The sequence below is a fragment of the Heteronotia binoei genome, chromosome 21 (genome assembly GCF_032191835.1).
Source record: "Heteronotia binoei isolate CCM8104 ecotype False Entrance Well chromosome 21, APGP_CSIRO_Hbin_v1, whole genome shotgun sequence".
Classification (NCBI taxonomy): Eukaryota; Metazoa; Chordata; class Lepidosauria; order Squamata; family Gekkonidae; genus Heteronotia; species Heteronotia binoei.
In genome coordinates this window covers 19,194,243-19,212,874 of record NC_083243.1, presented here as the reverse complement: position 1 = coordinate 19,212,874, position 18,632 = coordinate 19,194,243, and the positions used below count along the sequence as shown (strand labels likewise).

The 18,632-nt window shown below is 46.9% G+C and overlaps 1 protein-coding gene across 1 annotated transcript in view; it reads right to left on the bottom strand.

Annotated features, from left to right (window-relative positions):
* SYNE2 (spectrin repeat containing nuclear envelope protein 2) overlaps positions 1 to 18,632 on the bottom strand; it is a 407,300-nt gene that overhangs the window by 264,600 nt on the left and 124,068 nt on the right. Inside the window, exons 31-40 of the mRNA XM_060261546.1 lie at positions 17,533 to 17,634; positions 13,641 to 13,841; positions 12,328 to 12,499; positions 11,927 to 12,039; positions 9,507 to 9,709; positions 8,556 to 8,675; positions 6,220 to 6,508; positions 2,392 to 2,561; positions 1,749 to 2,031; positions 425 to 544 (exon numbers count right to left, since the gene is read on the bottom strand). Coding sequence (XP_060117529.1) covers positions 425 to 544; positions 1,749 to 2,031; positions 2,392 to 2,561; positions 6,220 to 6,508; positions 8,556 to 8,675; positions 9,507 to 9,709; positions 11,927 to 12,039; positions 12,328 to 12,499; positions 13,641 to 13,841; positions 17,533 to 17,634 — 1,773 coding nt within the window. The remainder of the gene's footprint in view (positions 1 to 424; positions 545 to 1,748; positions 2,032 to 2,391; positions 2,562 to 6,219; positions 6,509 to 8,555; positions 8,676 to 9,506; positions 9,710 to 11,926; positions 12,040 to 12,327; positions 12,500 to 13,640; positions 13,842 to 17,532; positions 17,635 to 18,632) is intronic.

Genomic DNA, 18,632 nt, shown 5'->3' with positions numbered 1-18,632 from the left:
CTCTTACAAGTTTGGGCACCCCTGCTCTACGCACTGCCCAGCATAGTCACACAGCAGGGGACTGTGGGTAGAGTAGGAATCTGTGAGTATGGGCTTGTGAAGGGGTGGGGGAATGATGCACAGGTATGTGGGTCATTGGGTGGAGAAGGGGGGCTGGTGGTGGCCAGAGAAGGGCAAGGTGGGTTCTGAGCACTCTCCACCCAGGGCCATCCAAAATCTGGAACTAGCCCCGGCTTATCCTCTTCACCACACTTCCCTATTGACTTGTGAAAACTCAGGCAAGGGCAGTGTGGTGATGGGCGGAGACGGTGAGGGAGAGGCGATGTTTCTCTTTGCCTCTTTGAGGCCCCTGAGTCCTAATTCAACAACCAACATTTTCTAGGATTTATCAATTTCCAAACCCATCTGAAAAGCTTCTTCTGACCTGCTTTTGCTCCCCGCCAGAAGGCTCCAAGATTTCCTTCAGCGTAATCCTCAAGCGCGTTGTGAGTTCTTCACAGCACCGGTGCTCTTCATCGTGGCCTTCCAAGAGTTTTGCCACATTCTGAAATTCAAGGAGTATTGAAATGTTAGTGCAATTTGGCCATATGGAAACGTCCTCTGTAGGTACCAGATGTTACAAAAGGTTCAGAAAAATTGCATCAAAACTTTTCCGTGACCCAACCGTTCCTTTACGCGGGAAAATTTAATGTCCTGCAACCTCCGCTAGGTTGTCTTCTGTGCCCAGGAGGGCACAGAAAATGGTAGCAGCTACAAGCAGAGACAGGTTTAAGAAGGGGCTATATAAACATATGGCGCGGAGGTTCATCAGTGGCTATTAGCCAAAAGGTATATAGATGGAACACTCTGTCTGGGGCCATAATGATCTGAATTCTTGGCGCTTGGGATGGGGGAACAGTAGGAGGATTTCTGGAGTTCTGGCCCCACTGGTTGACCTCCTGATGGCAACTGGGTTTTGGGCAGTGTGTGACACAGAGTGTTGGACTGGATGGGTCATTGGCCTGACCCAACATGGCTTCTCTTATGTTCTTATGTGTGACACAGAGTGTTGGACTGGATGAGCCACTGGCCTGACCCAACATGGCTTCTCTTATGTTCTTATGTGTGACACAGAGTGTTGGACTGGATGGGCCATTGGCCTAATCCAACATGGCTTCTCTTATGTGTGGCACAGAGTGTTGGACTGGATGGGCCATTGGCCTGACCCAACATGGCTTCTCTTATGTTCTTATGTGTGACACAGAGTGTTGGACTGGATGGGCCACTGGCCTGACCCAACATGGCTTCTCTTATGTTCCTATGTGTGACACAGAGTGTTGGACTAGATGGGCCATTGGCCTGATCCAACATGGCTTCACTTATGTTCTTATGACTGGGGCAGTGATACTCTGTATGCCTGGTGCTTGGTGGGCAAGAATGGGAGGGCTTCTAGAGTTCTGGCCCCACTAGTGGAAGAAGATGATGATATCGGATTTATACCTCGCCCTATATGCTGAATCTCAGAATGGTTTACAATCTCCTTTCTTTTCCCCTCCCCACAACAGACACCCTGTGAGGTATGTGGAGCTGAGGGAGTTCTCCCAGAAGCTGACCTTTCAAGGACAACCTCTGCCAGAGCTACGGCTGACCCAAGGCCATGCTAGCAGGTGCAAGTGGAGGAGTGGGGAATCAAACCCGGTTCTCCCAGATAAGAGTCCACACACTTAACCACTACACCAAACTAGCTCTTGATCTTCCATGGAACCAACCTGCAGCTGGCTAAGGAGACTGTTGTGGAGATGTCTTAACTCCATCAATGATTCTTCAGCGAAGGAGCCTTCAGCACCATTCCCCAAGGAACTGCACAACAAACTGCTTAAGCCTGTTGCTTCCTGTAGGAGTTCAGTTAACTGAGTCTGTATCTCCGGTGAGGTGGGCTGACGATCGAGACTTAATCCCTGTGCCAGTTGCTCCGGTTCCCACACGACTGCCGGGACATCTTCCTCTCTTTGCCTGTCTTGTTCCATTTGATACTGCCGTTCTTCTTGATGCCTGAAATGGAGAAGGGAGAACATAGCATTAATTTAATCCCTCACATTTTTTAAGAAACAGAGCTTCTGGGCTGTGCGAACAAAGACAAAAAAGAATCCTAAGAAAATCTGACTATGAAGCTGGTTGGACATGATTCAGTGGGATGCTACCGGGAAAATCCAGGTAGCTTTTGGATGCGGATAGGAATCGTCTGGAGACAGGGTGAGAACGGGTGCAGCTCAGAAGGCAGATGTGCTTGTTTGATCACGCACTTTTAATCCAAATGGGAGGCGGGGCTAGGTCGGGCCAAATCTCCTGTGTGAAAGCACCCAGTTACTTTCAAGTTGCATTACAAGCTTCCTTGTAAGATCTATGTGTTACCTCAGATATTCAGTGGCGAGAGCAATAGCGTGTTCCCACTGATTTCGGATGCTGGAAACCATTTGCTGAACGGCCAGCGCCTTACTCCTGTCGTTGGTCTTCAAGTGTTCCCCAAGAGCCGCAGCGTTTTGTAACTTCATGTCACCTTCGTCTCTCAGCCGTACAATTTCCTGCATTATAAGAAACCGCTTGAGGGCAAACTGATTCCATGCATCGGTCCTGATCATCCCCATGAGAAAGTATCCCGATGCGCACCACAAGCATTCACGCAGAAACGAGTCCATACCATCCCTTTTGTTCTGCTGCTGAATCAAGGAAGCTGAATTGTGCTATTATAGCTCGGGAAAGGGGCTAAATATTAACTCATTAAATGAATTCTTTGACATATTTCACAACATGTTTAGAGAAGCAGAAGATATTGGATTTATATCTCGCCGTCCACTCCGAAGAGTCTCAGAGTGGCTCACAATCTCCTTTACCTTCCTCCCCCACAACAGACACCCTGTGAGGTAGATGAAGATATTGGATTTATATCCCGCCCTCCACTATGAAGAGTCTCAGAGCGGCTCACAATCTCCTTTACCTTCCTCCCCCACAACAGACATCCTGTGAGGTAGATGAAGATATTGGATTTATATCCCGGCCTCCACTCCAAAGAGTCTCAGAGTGGCTCACAATCTCCTTTATCTTCCTCCCCCACAACAGACACCCTGTGAGGTAGATGAAGATATTGGATTTATATCCCGGCCTCCACTCCAAAGAGTCTCAGAGCGGCTCACAATCTCCTTTATCTTCCTCCCCCACAACAGACACCCTGTGAGGTAGATGAAGATATTGGATTTATATCCCGGCCTCCACTCCAAAGAGTCTCAGAGTGGCTCACAATCTCCTTTACCTTCCTCCACCACAACAGACACCCTGTGAGGTTGGTGGGGCTGGAGAGGGCTCTCCCAGCAGCTGCCCTTTCAAGGACAACCTCTGCCAGAGCTATGGCTGACCCAAGGCCATTCCAGCAGGTGCAAGTGGAGGAGTGGTAAATCAAACCCGATTCTCCCGGATAAGAGTCCGTACATTTAACCACTACACCAAACTGGAGGAGGAGGAAGAGAGAAGATGATGATGGATGATGATGATGATACTGGATTTATACCCCGCCCTCCACTCGAAGAGTCTCAGAGAGGCTCATAATCTCCTTTACCTTCCTCCCCCACAACAGACACCCTGTGAGGTGGGTGGGGCTGAGAGGGCTCTCCCAGCAGCTGCCCTTTCAAGGACAACCTCTGCCAGAGCTTTGGCTGACCCAAGGCCATGCTAGCAGGTGCAAGTGGAGGAGGGGGGACTCAAACCCGGTTCTCCCAGATAAGAGTCCGCACACTTAACCACTACACCAAACTGGAGGAGGAGGAGGGGAGAAGATGATGATGGATGATGATGATACTGGATTTATATCCCGCCCTATACGCTGAATCTCAGACTCTGAGAGTGGTCACAAACTCCTTTACCTCCCCCCCCTCAACAAACACCCTGTGAGGTGAGTGGGGCTGAGAGAGCTCTTACAGCAGCTGCCCTTTCAAGGACAACCTCTGCCAGAGCTATGGCTGACTCAAGGCCATTCCAGCAGCTGCAAGTGGAGGAGTGGGGAATCAAACCCAGTTCTCCCAGATAAGAGTCCGCGCACTTCACCACCACACCAAACTGTGGAGAAACCACAGAGTGATCCCTGACTTGGGTGGCCCAAGCTAGCCCAATTTTGTCAGATTTTGGAAGCTAAGCAGGGTTGGCTCTGGTTAGGACTTGGATGGGAGACCATCAAGGGAATCCAGGTCGCTATGCAGAGACAGGCATTGGCAGACCTCCCTCTCTTTGCCTCTTGCCCTGAAAGCCCATCGAGGTTGTCCTAAGTTGGCTGAGACGTGACAGGGCTTTCCACCACCCATATGATGAACTCTGCCAATGAACACAGCCTGGCTTTTCAGACACCAACATGGAAAACGTTAACAAAGGTCAATCCTTTCACAAAAGAAACCAATGGGCCATGTTTGGTTGATCAGCCACTACTTCTCTTCTTTCCTCTCAGCATACTAATAGCACCTCTCTTCCTTGATCCTAAGTGCCCTGAAGGACTGGCTTGGATATTAGATGTGGAAATGAAAGAAGAAGAAGAAGATATTGGATTTATATCCCGCCCTCCACTCCGAAGAGTCTCAGAGCGGCTCACAATCTCCTTTACCTTCCCCCACAACACACAACAGACACCCTGTGAGATAGATGAAGATATTGGATTTATATCCCGCCCTACACTCTGAAGAGTCTCAGAGTGGCTCACAATCTCCTTTACCTTCCTCCCCCACAACAGACACCCTGTGAGGTAGGTGGGGCTGGAGAGGGCTCTCACAGCAGCTGCCCTTTCAAGGACAACCTCTGCCAGAGCTATGGCTGACCCAAGGCCATTCCAGCAGGTGCAAGTGGAGGCGTGGGGAATCAAACCCAGTTCTCCCAGATAAGAGTCCACACACTTAACCACTTCACCAAACTGGAAAGCAGCCAAAGGCCTGATTCAGATTCAATTGGTAGTGGGTTGCTAGGCGCTTTCCCACGCTTTCTCTCTGTCTCTCTCCATTCCACGTAAGCACAGTCCACGGCATGTGGACTGAAAGGTTATTAAACCATCAGAGCATTATGGGTACACTAGACCAACTTTTTCATGGATGAGAGGACATCACATGAGCAATTATACTACTAATATGCATTTACCAATCGCTGTTTAGACAGCTTCGAGAGCGGATAGGATAAACATATGGAGCAGAGGTCCATCAGTGGCTGTTAACCACAGGGTATTGATAGAAGAAGACATTGGATTTATATTCCACCCTCCACTCAAGAGTCTCAGAGCAGCTCACAATCTGCTTTATCTCCCGCCCCAACAACAGACAACCTGTGAGGTGAGTGGAGCTGAGAGGACTCTCACAGCAGCTGCCCTTTCAAGGACAACCTCTGCCAGAGCTATGGCTGACGCAAGGCCATTCCAGCAGGTGCAAGTGGAGGAGTGGGGAATCAAACCTGGTTCTCCCAGATAAGAGTTCGCACACTTAACCACTACACCAAACTGGCTCTCTCAGAACTCTCTGAGAGATAGAACTCTCTGTCTGGGGCAGTGATGCTCTTGTATTCTCAATGCTTATTTATTTTATTTCTTTGAATTTATATTCCGCCCTTTCCCATAATGGGCTCAGGGCGGATTCCAACATGTCAAACAATTAAAACCAACTATTACACTACAACAATCAATAAATAAACAGCACAACAGTAAAATAATCGAACAATTAGGACATATTAAGAATTAAAACAGTTAAACCTGTAACTCGGATTTAACTTAAGGCAGCGTGGATAGTGCAGACACTTAAATTCACAGCTTGGTGTCCACAAGATGTCAACTATATCGGCTTGGGGTGAAAGGTGGGGAACAGAACAGTGGGAGGGGCTTCTAGTTTCCTGGCCCCACAGCTGGACCTTCTGATGGCACCTGGTTTCTTTGGCCTGCTCCAGGACAGTAGAAGCCCTCCCACTGTCCCCACAAGTACCAAGTACTAGGGTGGGAGACCATCAAAGAAGTCCAGAGTTGCTCTGCAGAGACAGGCAATGACAAACCATCTCTGCCTTGAAAACCTTGTGAGGTTGCTGTAACTGGGCTGTGACTTGACTTTCGCTTTCAACCAGCCTCATCTTGACGATTGTATCGATGTACATTATGTAATCCACCTTGAACCTCAGTGTGACAGAAAAAAGGGGCTATAAATAACAAATAAAAATAAATAAATGTCCTGGTACCTTTATCTGGCATAATTTTTCTTCCGACGTCATCTTGGCTTCCTCAGACCTCAGCTCAGAGACTGAATCTTTCACTCTTTGGACCCACGAGAGCATGCTCTGGGCAAGCTCCTCGAAGTTCTTTTCTTCGACAGAAAGTGCCTGAGAAACTCCAAGGTTTTTACGTACACGGCTGAGGAGCGTCTTGTACCGGTCAACCAGCTCTGTTGATCCTAGCACCATTTCATCGCTTGAAAATCCAGACTGGCTCAAAGAACGTGCCAACCAAGCCAAAGAATCAAACGACTCTCTGAGGAAGAAACCAACAACAAAAAGTGCACTTCAAGAACATATTATTTATTCATTTGCCATGTAAGGGGGGGGGGGGGTGATGTGGGGTTCTGCTTTAGGTGCCCTGCCTTCTGAGATTAAAGGTAAAGGTAATCCCCTGTGCAAGCACCAGTTGTTTCCGACTTTGGGGTGTGGTTGTTTTCACAATGTTTTCATGGCAGACTTTTTGTTACGGGGTGGTTTACCATTGCCTTCCCCAGTCATTTACACTTTACCCCCAGCAAGCTGGCTACTCATTTTACCGACCTCGGAAGGATGGAAGGCTGAGTCAAGCTTGAGCCGGCTACCTGAACCCAGCTTCCGCCGGGATCGAACTCAGGTCGGGAGCAGAGCTTGGACTGCAGTACTGCAGCTTTACCACTCTGCACCCCGGGGCTCTTCTGAGATTAGATAGGGGCAAATTAAGAGGGGGCCTCATCAGTTGTGTCAAGTTCTGTACAGCAATCGCCAATAAGCTTCTTCATTGAGTAAGGATGTTTATTAAGCAATTAGGCAGCTACAGTATACATGATACTTTTTGCTGAAACTGAGGCTGCAGGCCTCAGTTCCCTCAGTTATAGGTTCGGGTCCATCCGTTATACATTCAAAATGCAAAGCGCCAAAAGTTACTGACGACGTTCCCCTCCACCCGCAACCACCAACATTCCAAGTCCCTTTCTAGAGAAATGAAAGCAAAAACTCTACTTTGTAAGCTACTGACAGAAGTAATTTCATTTTTAAAAAGGAGGTGCCGGAGCTCATTAGCACATTTGCTGATACCACACATCACCAGAGGGTGTACCAAATCATATCAGCTCAGCATCTACCTTCAAATGCTTCTTGATTTATAATTATCATAATAAAACCTGATTCCCACGTGGCCACAGAGGCATGATGAAGTTTTCCATCTGTCTGCTTTATATGCTTGGGTTATTTTCTCTTTTTTTTTTTTGGAGGGGGGGATATTAGAAAGTTTGTCAAATCTTAAGAGTTCAGCAACATTCTCACAGGGGGGTTGAACAATGCAGCCCAGAAGCACCATTATACTGTTTTTTAGATTTCAGGTTTTCACGGCTGGTAACATCATTAGGGTTTGTAGAATCTTTCAGGCTCAAGTGCCGTGTTCTACTGGAGAAAGTTTTTCTTCCAGCCTAGAAATAGCAGCTCTCCAGCAGCCCTGGCCTCACTCAATGCACAGCAGCCAAGAAGGTCAGAGCGCCTGCTCCGGCTGCAACGCCACTGAGGATGTTCTCCGCAGCCAAGAACGAAACGTCTGGAAGAAAAACTTTCTCCAGTAGAACACGGCACTTGAGCCCGAAAGAGTCTACAAACCCTAATGATTTTAATGTTAACTTATATATTGTATAATTTATATTGCTCTGTTTATTGATTGTATTACTTTGTTTTATTGTTAGACCATGATATTTTATATCATGCCTTGTAAGCCGCCCTGAGCCTGCTTTGGCGGGGAGGGCGGGGTACAAACAAAAACTTATTATTATTAAGTATTGCGGGGGAGAGCACAATAAAATTTAGAGGTTCTGGAGCTCCGTTCCTGTGAGCTCCTGCCCAAAATGAGGCCTGGCTACTGGCATAAAAAGCTGTGAGCTACGGCATAAATTAGCTTGCTCTGGGGTTATTTTTCCTGAACTAAGACTAAAATGTGTGAGCTGGAAGCTAAAAAAAAACTATGAGCTAACTCACACTAACTCAGCTTAGAGGGAACACTGCCCTCAGCAAGCTGTTTTGTCACCAGCACCAGCACAGGGAAAGACGCATGGAGTCTGATGTGTTCACACCTTCCGTGTAAGGGGAAAATCACCTACTACACTTATACTGGAACTGTCTCAAAGCAGAACATAAAGTCAGGGGTGGAATTCTAGCAGGAGCCCTATTGCATATTAGGCCACACCCCATTGATGCAGCCAATCCCCCAAGAGCTTACAAAAAAGAGCCTTGTAAGCTCCAAGAGGATTGGCAAATCCCAACCCTGCATAAAAAGTGCATCGACAACAAAAACAGGATACCTCTGTTTTAGTAGAATCTGGTAAACATGTTCGAGTTCCGGGTTTTCCTTTTGGCACTCTTGCCATTTCTCTTCTTGAAGGCTTAGCCATTCTTCTAGAGCACTGAAGTCTTCCTCTAGCCTAAAAAGAAGGCAGTAGCTCGGTATGATCTTGTATCTTTTACATCATCTATTATCCAATCCTTTTAACTGGAGATGCCAAAGATGGAACCTGGGACATTCTGCACACAAAGCTCATGTTCTGCCACTAAGTCCAGTCAGTCACCTCCCAGTAGCTGCTTTGCATAACATAACAGAACATAAGAGAAGCCATGTTGGATCAGGCCAATGGCTCATCCAGTCCAACACTCTGTGTCACACAGGGGCCAAATCCCAGGTGCCATCAGGAGGTCCACCAGCAGGGCTAGAACTCCACAAGCCCTCCCTCTGTGGCTCCCCAAGCACCAAGAAGACAGAGCACCATTGCCCCAGCAGAAGAAGATAAAAGAAGCCATGTTGGATCAGGCCAATGGCTCATCCAAGTCCAATGCTCTGTGTCACACAGTGGCCAAATTCCAGGTTGCCATCAGGAGGTCCATTAGCAGGACCAGAACTCCAAAAGCCCTCCAGCTGTGGCCCCCCCAAGCACCAAGAAGACAGAGCACCATTGCCCCAGCAGAAGAAGATAAAAGAAGCCATGTTGAATCAGGCCAATGGCTCATCCAGTCCAACACTGTTTCACACACTGGCCAAAATCTAGGGGCCATCAGGAGGTCCACCAGCAGGGCCATAACTCCAGAAGCCCTCCCACTGTTGCCCCCCCCAAGCACAAAGAATACAGAGCATCACAGCCCCAGACAAGGTGTTCCTATACGTTGTGGCTAATAGCCAATGATGGACCTCTGGTCCATGTGATATACCGGTTCCTATAGGAAGATATCCTTTGGAGAGGTGGGTACAAGGGGCTTCTCACCTGGCAAACTGCTGCAAAGATTCTTGGAGCTCTTCTTCTCTTGCCTGACATCTGGAAGTCAATCTTTGTAACTCTGCTTCCTGGTCTCTCACCCAGATGCTCAGCTGGTTGACGGTGGCCTTGGGCAGGTAGTTCTTCACCTTGCTCAGAAGAGTTTTCACCTCCTGGATGTCATCGCCTTTGCCTTCAAAAGTGAGGAAGCTCTGGACAAAAACCCACAAATTACCATAGATCAATGATGCATCAACTCGGCGTGGGGACGGAAAAGAGAGCAATTCAAGGCACGAGATGGCAGGATGGTTCGATCATTCTGAAGTTGGCCCCAGAGTGCAGAGCAAAAATGGAGAGAAGAAATAGCAACGCACACGCACAAAGCCAGGTCTGCAAAAAATCTTACATGAGATTTTAAACGACGGGATAAAATGAAACAACCAAATTGTAAAATGCCGAGATTTGGCAAGATCACTCCACAAGATGTTAGCAGCAATTTTAGATTGACAACAACCACAGACCACAGAGTTGCCAGGGCCGACTCGGGAAATACCTGGGAACTTTGGGGGTGGAGCCTGGAGACTTTCCCAGTCCCTAAAATGACTAAATAAATAACTAAACAAATGCAGTTGGTGACATTTCACTGAGAGAATCAACTTTGCTGACTAGAAACAGCTGCTCAGGCAGGAGAGAGGAGCAGACTGAACCACTGGCACACAAGTACTCTTAATTGACAGTCTGTGATGGGCTAAAGGCTGATACGGTACAGTTCCACTGAGCCCCAACCAATCAGGATGGTCAGATTTGCCACCATGACAAGAGAATGATTATTAAAACATCTGTATTTTGTTTGGTTTTTAATAAAATTAATTTTTAAAACATCATTTCCAACGGAACCCATTTAAACGTTAAAAGAACTAAAAAAGAACTCATGAGGCCAATCAGGGGTGGAATTCTAGCAGGAGCTCTTTTGCATATTAGGCCACACACCCCTGTTATAGCCAATCCTCCAAGAGCTTACAAAAAGAGCCTTGTAAGCTCTTGGAGGATTGGCCACATCAGGAGTGTGTGGCCTAATATGCAAAGGAGCTCCTGCTAGAATTCCACCCCTGAGCCCACAGCTCCCATCTACAAAGGAGGCTGACTGCTGAAACTCTGCATGGCTTCCCAGCTCCAGCTTCCTCCCAATCAGGCTAGAATGAGTAGTCTGCTGTGTCTCTGCATGGGGTGTGACTGGATCTTCAATCACTCCTCGTACACACCTGCAGCAAAACTTATTGGCCTGAGAGGACAGTTCCTGTTCACTCTTTCAAGAGAGTTTCCTACGGGATTGCCTGTTTCCAAAGTAGGGAACATGCTCAGAACAGGGACTCGTGCAGAAGCAGGTCATTTTTTCACACTTTAAAAAAAAAACTATGCTTCACATGAAACTGCCTTATATTGAACCAGACTATCAGTCCATCGAGTGGCTCTCCAGAGGTTATTCACATCATCTCCCACCTGGAGATACCAGGGATTGAACAAACAGGTTGCTTACCTGTAACTGTTGATCTTCTAGTGGTCATCTGTGCATTCACACCCATGGAGATGTGAAACCCCAGTGCTTTTCCATAGACTAAAGCAGGGGAATAAGTCCAACAACGAGGGGGGGGGGGAGAACCCCGAAGGGTCAAAATAAAAGTCTCTAACTCTAATAATAACTTCTTTTTTTAAGAAACAACAAGGACAGGAAAACCGGGTAGAAAAAAAATGGAGAAAACCGAGGGAAAAAGCTAACGAAGGCGAGTACCGAACGGAGCTGCGGAGAAACTGACTGTTCGGTGCAGTGGTCAGAAGAGAACTGGCAGGATGTCTATGCCCTGCCCAGTGAGCATGAACAGCAGGAGCTCTGCACATGCCTGCTAGCTGAGGGGTGCGAGAATCCCAGGCTTTTTAACGTACCCATCAGGATCAGTGCCGGTGCCCTAGCCCCATGGGTGTGAAGAAGAAGATAGAAGAAGATATTGGATTTATATCCCACCCTCCACTCTGAAGAGTCTCAGAGCGGCTCACAATCTCCTTTACCTTCCTCCCCCACAACAGACACCCTGTGAGGTGGGTGGGGCTGGAGAGGGCTCTCACAGCAGCTACCCTTTCAAGGACAACCTCTGCCAGAGCTATGGCTGACCCAAGGCCATTCCAGCAGGTGCAAGTGGAGGAGTGGAGAATCAAACCCGGTTCTCCCAGGTAAGAGTCCGCACACTTAACCACTACACCAAACTGGCTCTCCAGTTGAAAAAGCACAGACTGTACTTTCAAAGCACAGAGACCATGAAGATCTGTGACCTTCTGCATGCAAACCAGATGCTCTGCCACAGAATCACAGCTCGCATTTCAGATGTTTGGGGGCCACTGCTCTAGAAGATGCAATTCCAAGTCACCGGCCTTACCCTCAGCTGTTGAAGCTTCTCTTCTAATAGCTCTTTTGTTCCCAGGGGATCGAAGCATTCCTTTAGAGACATCCATGTACCACTGAACCAGTCATTAAAATCCTTACACAGATCTGCAGAAAGACAGATGATGATTTTAGACAGGGGAAGAGCGACCTGCACCTTTCCCTTAAGTCTGCAATGAAAAGGGCTGCAGACTTTTTGAAAACGAAAGTCGATAAATAAGAGCAAAAACGAAACATGGCAACGCCTGCTGCTCTGAAGTTCAACTGCACTTCCATATTGAGATGATCCCATAGAGATTCGTTTTACAAGCTGTTTATTAGTTAAATAGACAATTTGTGAAGGGCTGCTTAATACAGATATGGAAGGTCTAGCAGTAAAATGATATTTCCACTTACAGTTCAAGAGAGTGGAAAAATGATCCTGGAAGATCTGCTTCTTTGAATTAAACAAGTCAGTAACACTTTTAAGCTGCTTGTTTAATTCAATCACATCCGGGTTCAAACAACCGGTCTTTTGCTGGAGCAATGTCACATGGTGTTTTTGCTGAAGAATCTTTTGATGTAGTTCCTAATATTAAAAAACAAACAAACACCAGAAGTAGAACAATGTTACTTGTTAACAGAAAGCAAATATGAAGATTAGGCTAGATGGCCATCTGACAGCAATGAAGATCCTGTGAATTTAGGGGGAGGTATTTGTGAGTTTCCTGCATTGTGCAGGGGGTTGGACTAGATCAGGGGTGTCAAACATGCGACCGGGGGCCAAATCAGACCCCTGGAGGGCTCCTATCAGGCTCCCGAGCAACTGGCTCTTGTCCGCTTCCTTCTCCCTCTCTCTTGCTTCCTTCTGCATCTCAGCTTGCTTTGCAAGGCTTGCTCAATTGCACAGGACCTACAAAGCAAAACCTCGATTTTCTCCATTGGTTGAGGCTCCTCCCCCTCCTGGTCCCCTGGGGAGGGAGGGAAAAAGCCAGAGCTTCCTTTGCCCAGTTCCCCAGGACTAGATGATTCTCTGATTCTAAATGTTTAAGCCAGCAGTGGCCAACCTTGCTTAATATAAGAGCCACATAGAATAACTGTTAGCTGTCTGAGAGTCACAAGACATGAACATCAGATGTTTGAGAACAGGAAGGAAGGAAGGAACGAACGAATGAACGAACGAACGAAGGAAGGAATACAAGAACTCGTGGGCATTCGATGAAATTGCTGAGCAGACAGGTTAAAATGGATAAAAGGAAGTACTTCTTCACCCAAAGGGTGATTAACATGTGGAATTCACTGCCACAGGAGGTGGTGGCGGCCACAAGTATAGCCACCTTCAAGAAGGGTTTAGATAAAAATATGGAGCACAGGTCCATCAGTGGCTATTAGCCACAGTGTATGTGTGTATATAAATTTTTTTGCCACTGTGTGACACCGAGTGTTGGACTTGATGGGCCGTTGGCCTGATCCAACATGGCTTCTCTTATGTTCTTAAGGAAGGAAGGAAGGAAGGAAGGAAGGAAGGAAGGCAGGCAGGCAGGCTCTAACGGTAAAGGAGGCCTATGGCCCACTCCCGATCCCTTAATCATGGCTTTACCTCTACACCAGCCTTAGCTTTAGCCACCTCCAAACAAGGCGTTAAGGGTGGCCAATAGGGGGGGGAAATGGCATTGATAAGAACAGAAGAAGCCCAGGAGGTTTTCTTTTCCCTGCCAGCTTGGCGTTACCTCCAATTTAGTAAAGATCTCCAAAGTGTTTGAGGGAGACAAAGCTTTCAGAAGCGATTCAGTCATTCCGATCTGCGTCTTGGCCAGGTCAAGATCCCCTTTTAGCTCAGCCGTATTGCCGTTGAGTTCAGCAGGGATTGACTTGTTGGGTAAGTGCTTTCTTATTAGCTCCATTTTGTTCGAAAGAGAAGATCTGATGACCTGCGAATGCGAAGCACAGAGGCAGGGGTCAGGAGTTCTGCTTGATTATTTTCTTAATGTTAACTTCACAAAATGAAATTTCAGGAGTACTTCTAGCTTCTTTGTACTTCTTTCCTTCTTGGAATTGCAGTTTCCTTCTGGTTCTAAGGAACTCTTCACTCATTACTTTTTTAAGGTGTATATTTAAATTCTTAAGGATAAAACTAGGCATTCTGGAGAACAAAGAGGTTCTGTCAAAAGTAGAGTCTGTGCATCTAAGAGGGAACATAATAGAGCAGGGGTGTCAAACATGTGGCCCAAGGGCCGAATCAGGTCCCTGGAGGGCTCCTATCAGGCCCACGAGCCACTGGCTGTCATCTCCTTCCTTCTCTCTCTCTCTTGCTTCCTTCTGCATAACAGCTTGCTTTGCGAGGCTTGCTCAGTCATACAGGAGTTACAGAGCAAAACCTCTATTTTCACCATTGGCTGAGGCTCCTCGCTTGGGGAGGAAGGGGGGGGCAGAGCTTGCTTTGCCAGGCTCTCAGTCGCACAGCAGAGCTACTGAGCCAAGCCTCTCTTCCTTGTATTGGCTGAGGCTCCTCCCTCTCCTGGCTCCCTGGAGAAGGAAGGAAAGAGCCAGAGCTTCTGTCTCATTTATGTCAGATCCGGCCCTCATAACAGATATGATATAGGTCTATAAAATTATGCGCAGAGTGGAGAGAGTTGACAACTTTTTCTCCCTCTTGCAAAGTATTGTTTTCAATACCTAGTTCTACCTTACGCATACATCTCAAAATCTGATAAGGATGACAAAACACATACTTGAACACATATACAGTATATCAGATAGGCAGCGCTTTTGTTCCTGCCGGAGCCCACAGGACCGGAGTTTCACCTGGGCTGGCCAGGACTCTGGCTGGCGCCACCTACCATGTGGTAGCCACATGCTCCCAAGACAGGTGGTGTGGCGTAATATGCAAATGAGCTCCTGCTGGGTTTTTTCTACAAAAAAAAGCACTGCAGATATGTACAATCTTCTATGTACAGAGCTCCATCATAGGCGTGACATAAAGCTACTGCTTAAAATGTAATCACCACCTTCTCTGCATGTTACTTGTGAGTTCATTTACACTGTGTTGCAACCAATGCTCCCGCTACGCTGGGGAGTCTTGTGAGCAACAATTCTACTTCGTGAGCTGCTAGCGTTCAAGTTGCGAGCGACTGCAGAAATCCCGTTTGCTCTGGGGCCATTTTTTCCCCGAGCTGAGACGAAAATGTGCGAGACGGAGTCTAAGAAACTGTGAGCTAGCTCACACTAACTCAGCTTAGAAGAGAACACTGGTTGCGACATCATCAAAATGTATTTCCCCCTGTTCCTGAAAGCCAGTGATGTGGAATCACGGATAGCATTACTAATGGGGTCAGTTTTACAGGGAAAAGGAGGATAAACTGACACAGGGATACAATTTGCGGTGGCCACCCTGTGTCGACTATACCATGTAGCTCTGCCCCATGTGCCAGCCTTGGTTTTAGCTCTTTCGTATGTGCACACTTACTGGTAAACACCTTTGTTGCTGTGCATAGTGTAAAAGTAAAGGTAAAGTAGCACCGGGTTGCCACATCAGGACGTTTTCATGGCAGACCTTTACAGAGTGGTCAGCTGCAGTACTGCAGTCCAAGCTCTGCTCACATCTTAAGTTCGATCCCAGCAGAAGCTGGGTTCAGGTAGACGGCTCAAGGGTGACTCAGACTTCCATCCTTCAAGGTTGGTAAAACGAGTCCCCAGCTTGCTGGGGTAAAGCGTAAATGACTGGGGAAGGCAATGGCAAACCACCCTGTGGAGCAACGCCATCTTAGTTAATGTTGGTGCTTCGTTGGAAGGGAACATTAAACTACTAAAGCAGGCTTTGGCCTAGCCTCCCTTCATCCCCTCCTCCCTTCCAGAGTTAAACCAGCGCCTCTAGGGGGAAAGCCTCCTAGAGGGGCAGGAAGTTCTTTTGCCTTCCCCCTTCCCCATAAAAAAAAAGTCTGCCAAGAAAACGTCATGATGTGATGTCACCCTATGTACCAGTAACGGAGCATGCACAGGAGACTACCTTTACCTTTACTTTTTTACAGTCATATCACCTTGTCTGGGGAGCCTTCAATCAAACACCCAATTATAGGCACAGGGCAAAATGGAATTTGTTCCTACCCCAATTTTAGTATAGAATTCAGAAAAGAACCTACTTTTCACAAGAGAGCGGCCACCTCTTCCAGAATCAAGTCCCTGTGTTCAGCGATTTATTTATGTGCAACATTTTAAAACCTGCCTTTGTCTAACCAGATGTGACAAGACAGCAAGCAACTGCGGACATTTCAGCCATGCCGCTTGAGAAAGCCAACAAAATAAAACAGCATAACCTGAATATCGGCATCTGACCGAGCCCGGAATTCTTATATGGAAATTAATTTGCATTCATTAAAAAAAACCTTTTAAAGCAAACTCAGTCTTGGGGGCGGGAAGGGGGTGGACTGGTAGTTTAACATTAGCTGGGTGGCATGTTTATTTAATTAGAAACAAATTATAACTTCCTAATTGAAAAAGATCGAATAATTCCTGTTCATTAATTTATGCACCTATACACACTTTTTATTCCAGTCACACCCACACACAAAACACACACACAAAGCTGCCTTATACTGACTCAGAATCAGACCACTGGTTCGTCATGTTCAGTCGTCTACTCAGACTGGCAGCAGCTCTCCGGGGTCTCAATCTGCGGTCTTTCACATCTCAAACTGGAGAAGCTGGGCATTGAGCCTGGGACCTTCATGTTGGAATTCTGAGGATTTATATTGCACATCTAGACAATGTCTAAGTTCAGTCATCATAGGGTTAAAAATGTTTACCAGTTTGTATTGTTTAGCTCAGTGGCCTCCAACCTTTTCAGCACCAGAGACCAGTTTTGTGGGAGACACTTTTCCCATGGACTGGTGGGGGTGCTGGGGGTTTTGCTGCCCCAGACTGCCCCCACGCCCTGTCCCTGCCCCCCCATGGGGGTCTTTAAATGAGGGGTAAGCGAAGGTCACTGCCACGCTGCCCCTTCCACCCACCTGGGAGAATGAAAGAGGTAGTGCTTCCTAGTGAGGCTGTGCTGCCTCTTTTGTCTGCCTGGGACCCCGGGCAAGTGACTACTTGGACCTATCTTCATACAAAGTAGGCGCTCAACATCTGAGCCAAGGCTGCTACCTCAGTGCATTCACACTGCAGTGAACATAAGAAGGGAATAGCGAAAGCTCTTGTTAATGTACATGACTGCTGCTTGCAGTAAATAGGGCTGAGGCGACGTTTCATACATCTCAATTAGCTGCCATACATTAGTCACCAATAGGAAAAGGTTTGGTCTCACGTGGTGCCAATTCAAATGTCACCTGACACAAATTTCACCCAAATTCATCAAAGGGAAGCCACCCTTTCTCCCATTCCACCAGTTCCCCTCTCCTCAGCTGCATCATGGAGATAGCAACTGTGGCTTTCTTTAAGGATAGCCCATGTTAATCTCTGAGTATTCTAAAGCACTATTTTATCAGGGTGTTTCCTCTTTCCTCACACACATAAGCTGAGAGAGACAGGAGATTATGGGCTGTTTCCTAGACTTTCACAGTAGCAGAAGGCATCCCGACACATCCTGATAAGCCACAACCTGTGCCAGTCATGTTGTCTTCCCACCTGTAGTTCCAGTAGCGGCTCACTACTATTGAGGAGATTTTGTATTTCGTCCACTTTTCTGTCAAATTCCTCTAAGTTTTTTTCTTGGTACTGTAGACCAGCCTAAGACGAAAGAAGACAACAGTATATTAGAACTGAACAATCGGGGCCCATCAAGTCTTCCATGAGGCGTTTCATCGGCTCCTCTCCCAGTGTTTCCTTGTCCCCTTTCCTGAAAGCCCTCATATTTTTGTTGAACACTCTAACCACTATGCATGGCCACAGGAACAATCTGGTCGGAGGAAGAGGAGACAGTTAGGAAAGCCACTAGTGTATAAACATAGATTTAAAGTATAATAAGATCTCAAGTCTGCGTGTCCAATGAGTTCAAGGGGAGGTATAAGACCTTCTGGTAATATCTGTATTACTGTATAAGCAGTGAAACAGCCATAACAACAGCAAGCCAAAGTAAAGCAATTCAAAAATTAGAAAATAAAGCATTTCTAGTGTTATAAAAAGCAGTTTTGGGTATATCATTAAACCTCTCTCTACTAATCCTAACTCAAAGCTCACGTAAATATAGTTTTCCATCCCCCCTGCCTGTTTGTTCTAATAAATTTGATTTCTATTTCAACTTTCAGTGTGCCTAGGTGCCTATTTTTGAGGGAGAATTTATAGAGGCACAGACCCTCCTCGATCACAGTTCCTTATTTGGAGTGTAAGCCTACCAAGTATCAAATAGTAATAAGGTGGGACCAGGGCTGTTTTTGGTAGCAGGAACTCCTTTGCATATTAGGCCACCCCCCCCCCCCGATGTAGCCAGTCCTCCAGGAGCTTACAGTAGGCCCTGTACTAAGAGTCCTGTAAGCTCCAGGAGGATTGGCTACATCAGGGGTGTGGGGCCTAATATGCAAAGGAGTTCCTGCTACTAAAAAAGCCCTGGGTGGGACAAAGGCATTATAATACAAGTTAATTTACCACAACAGAAGAGTGATATGCTACCTAAAAGCTACCCAGTTAGAAGACAGGGATCTAAAGATTCCTAGGGAGTTACAGTCTGGTACAACTTCTTATCAAAACTTTCATCTGTGTGATTGCCATTTAACAAGAGGGGGGGAGTT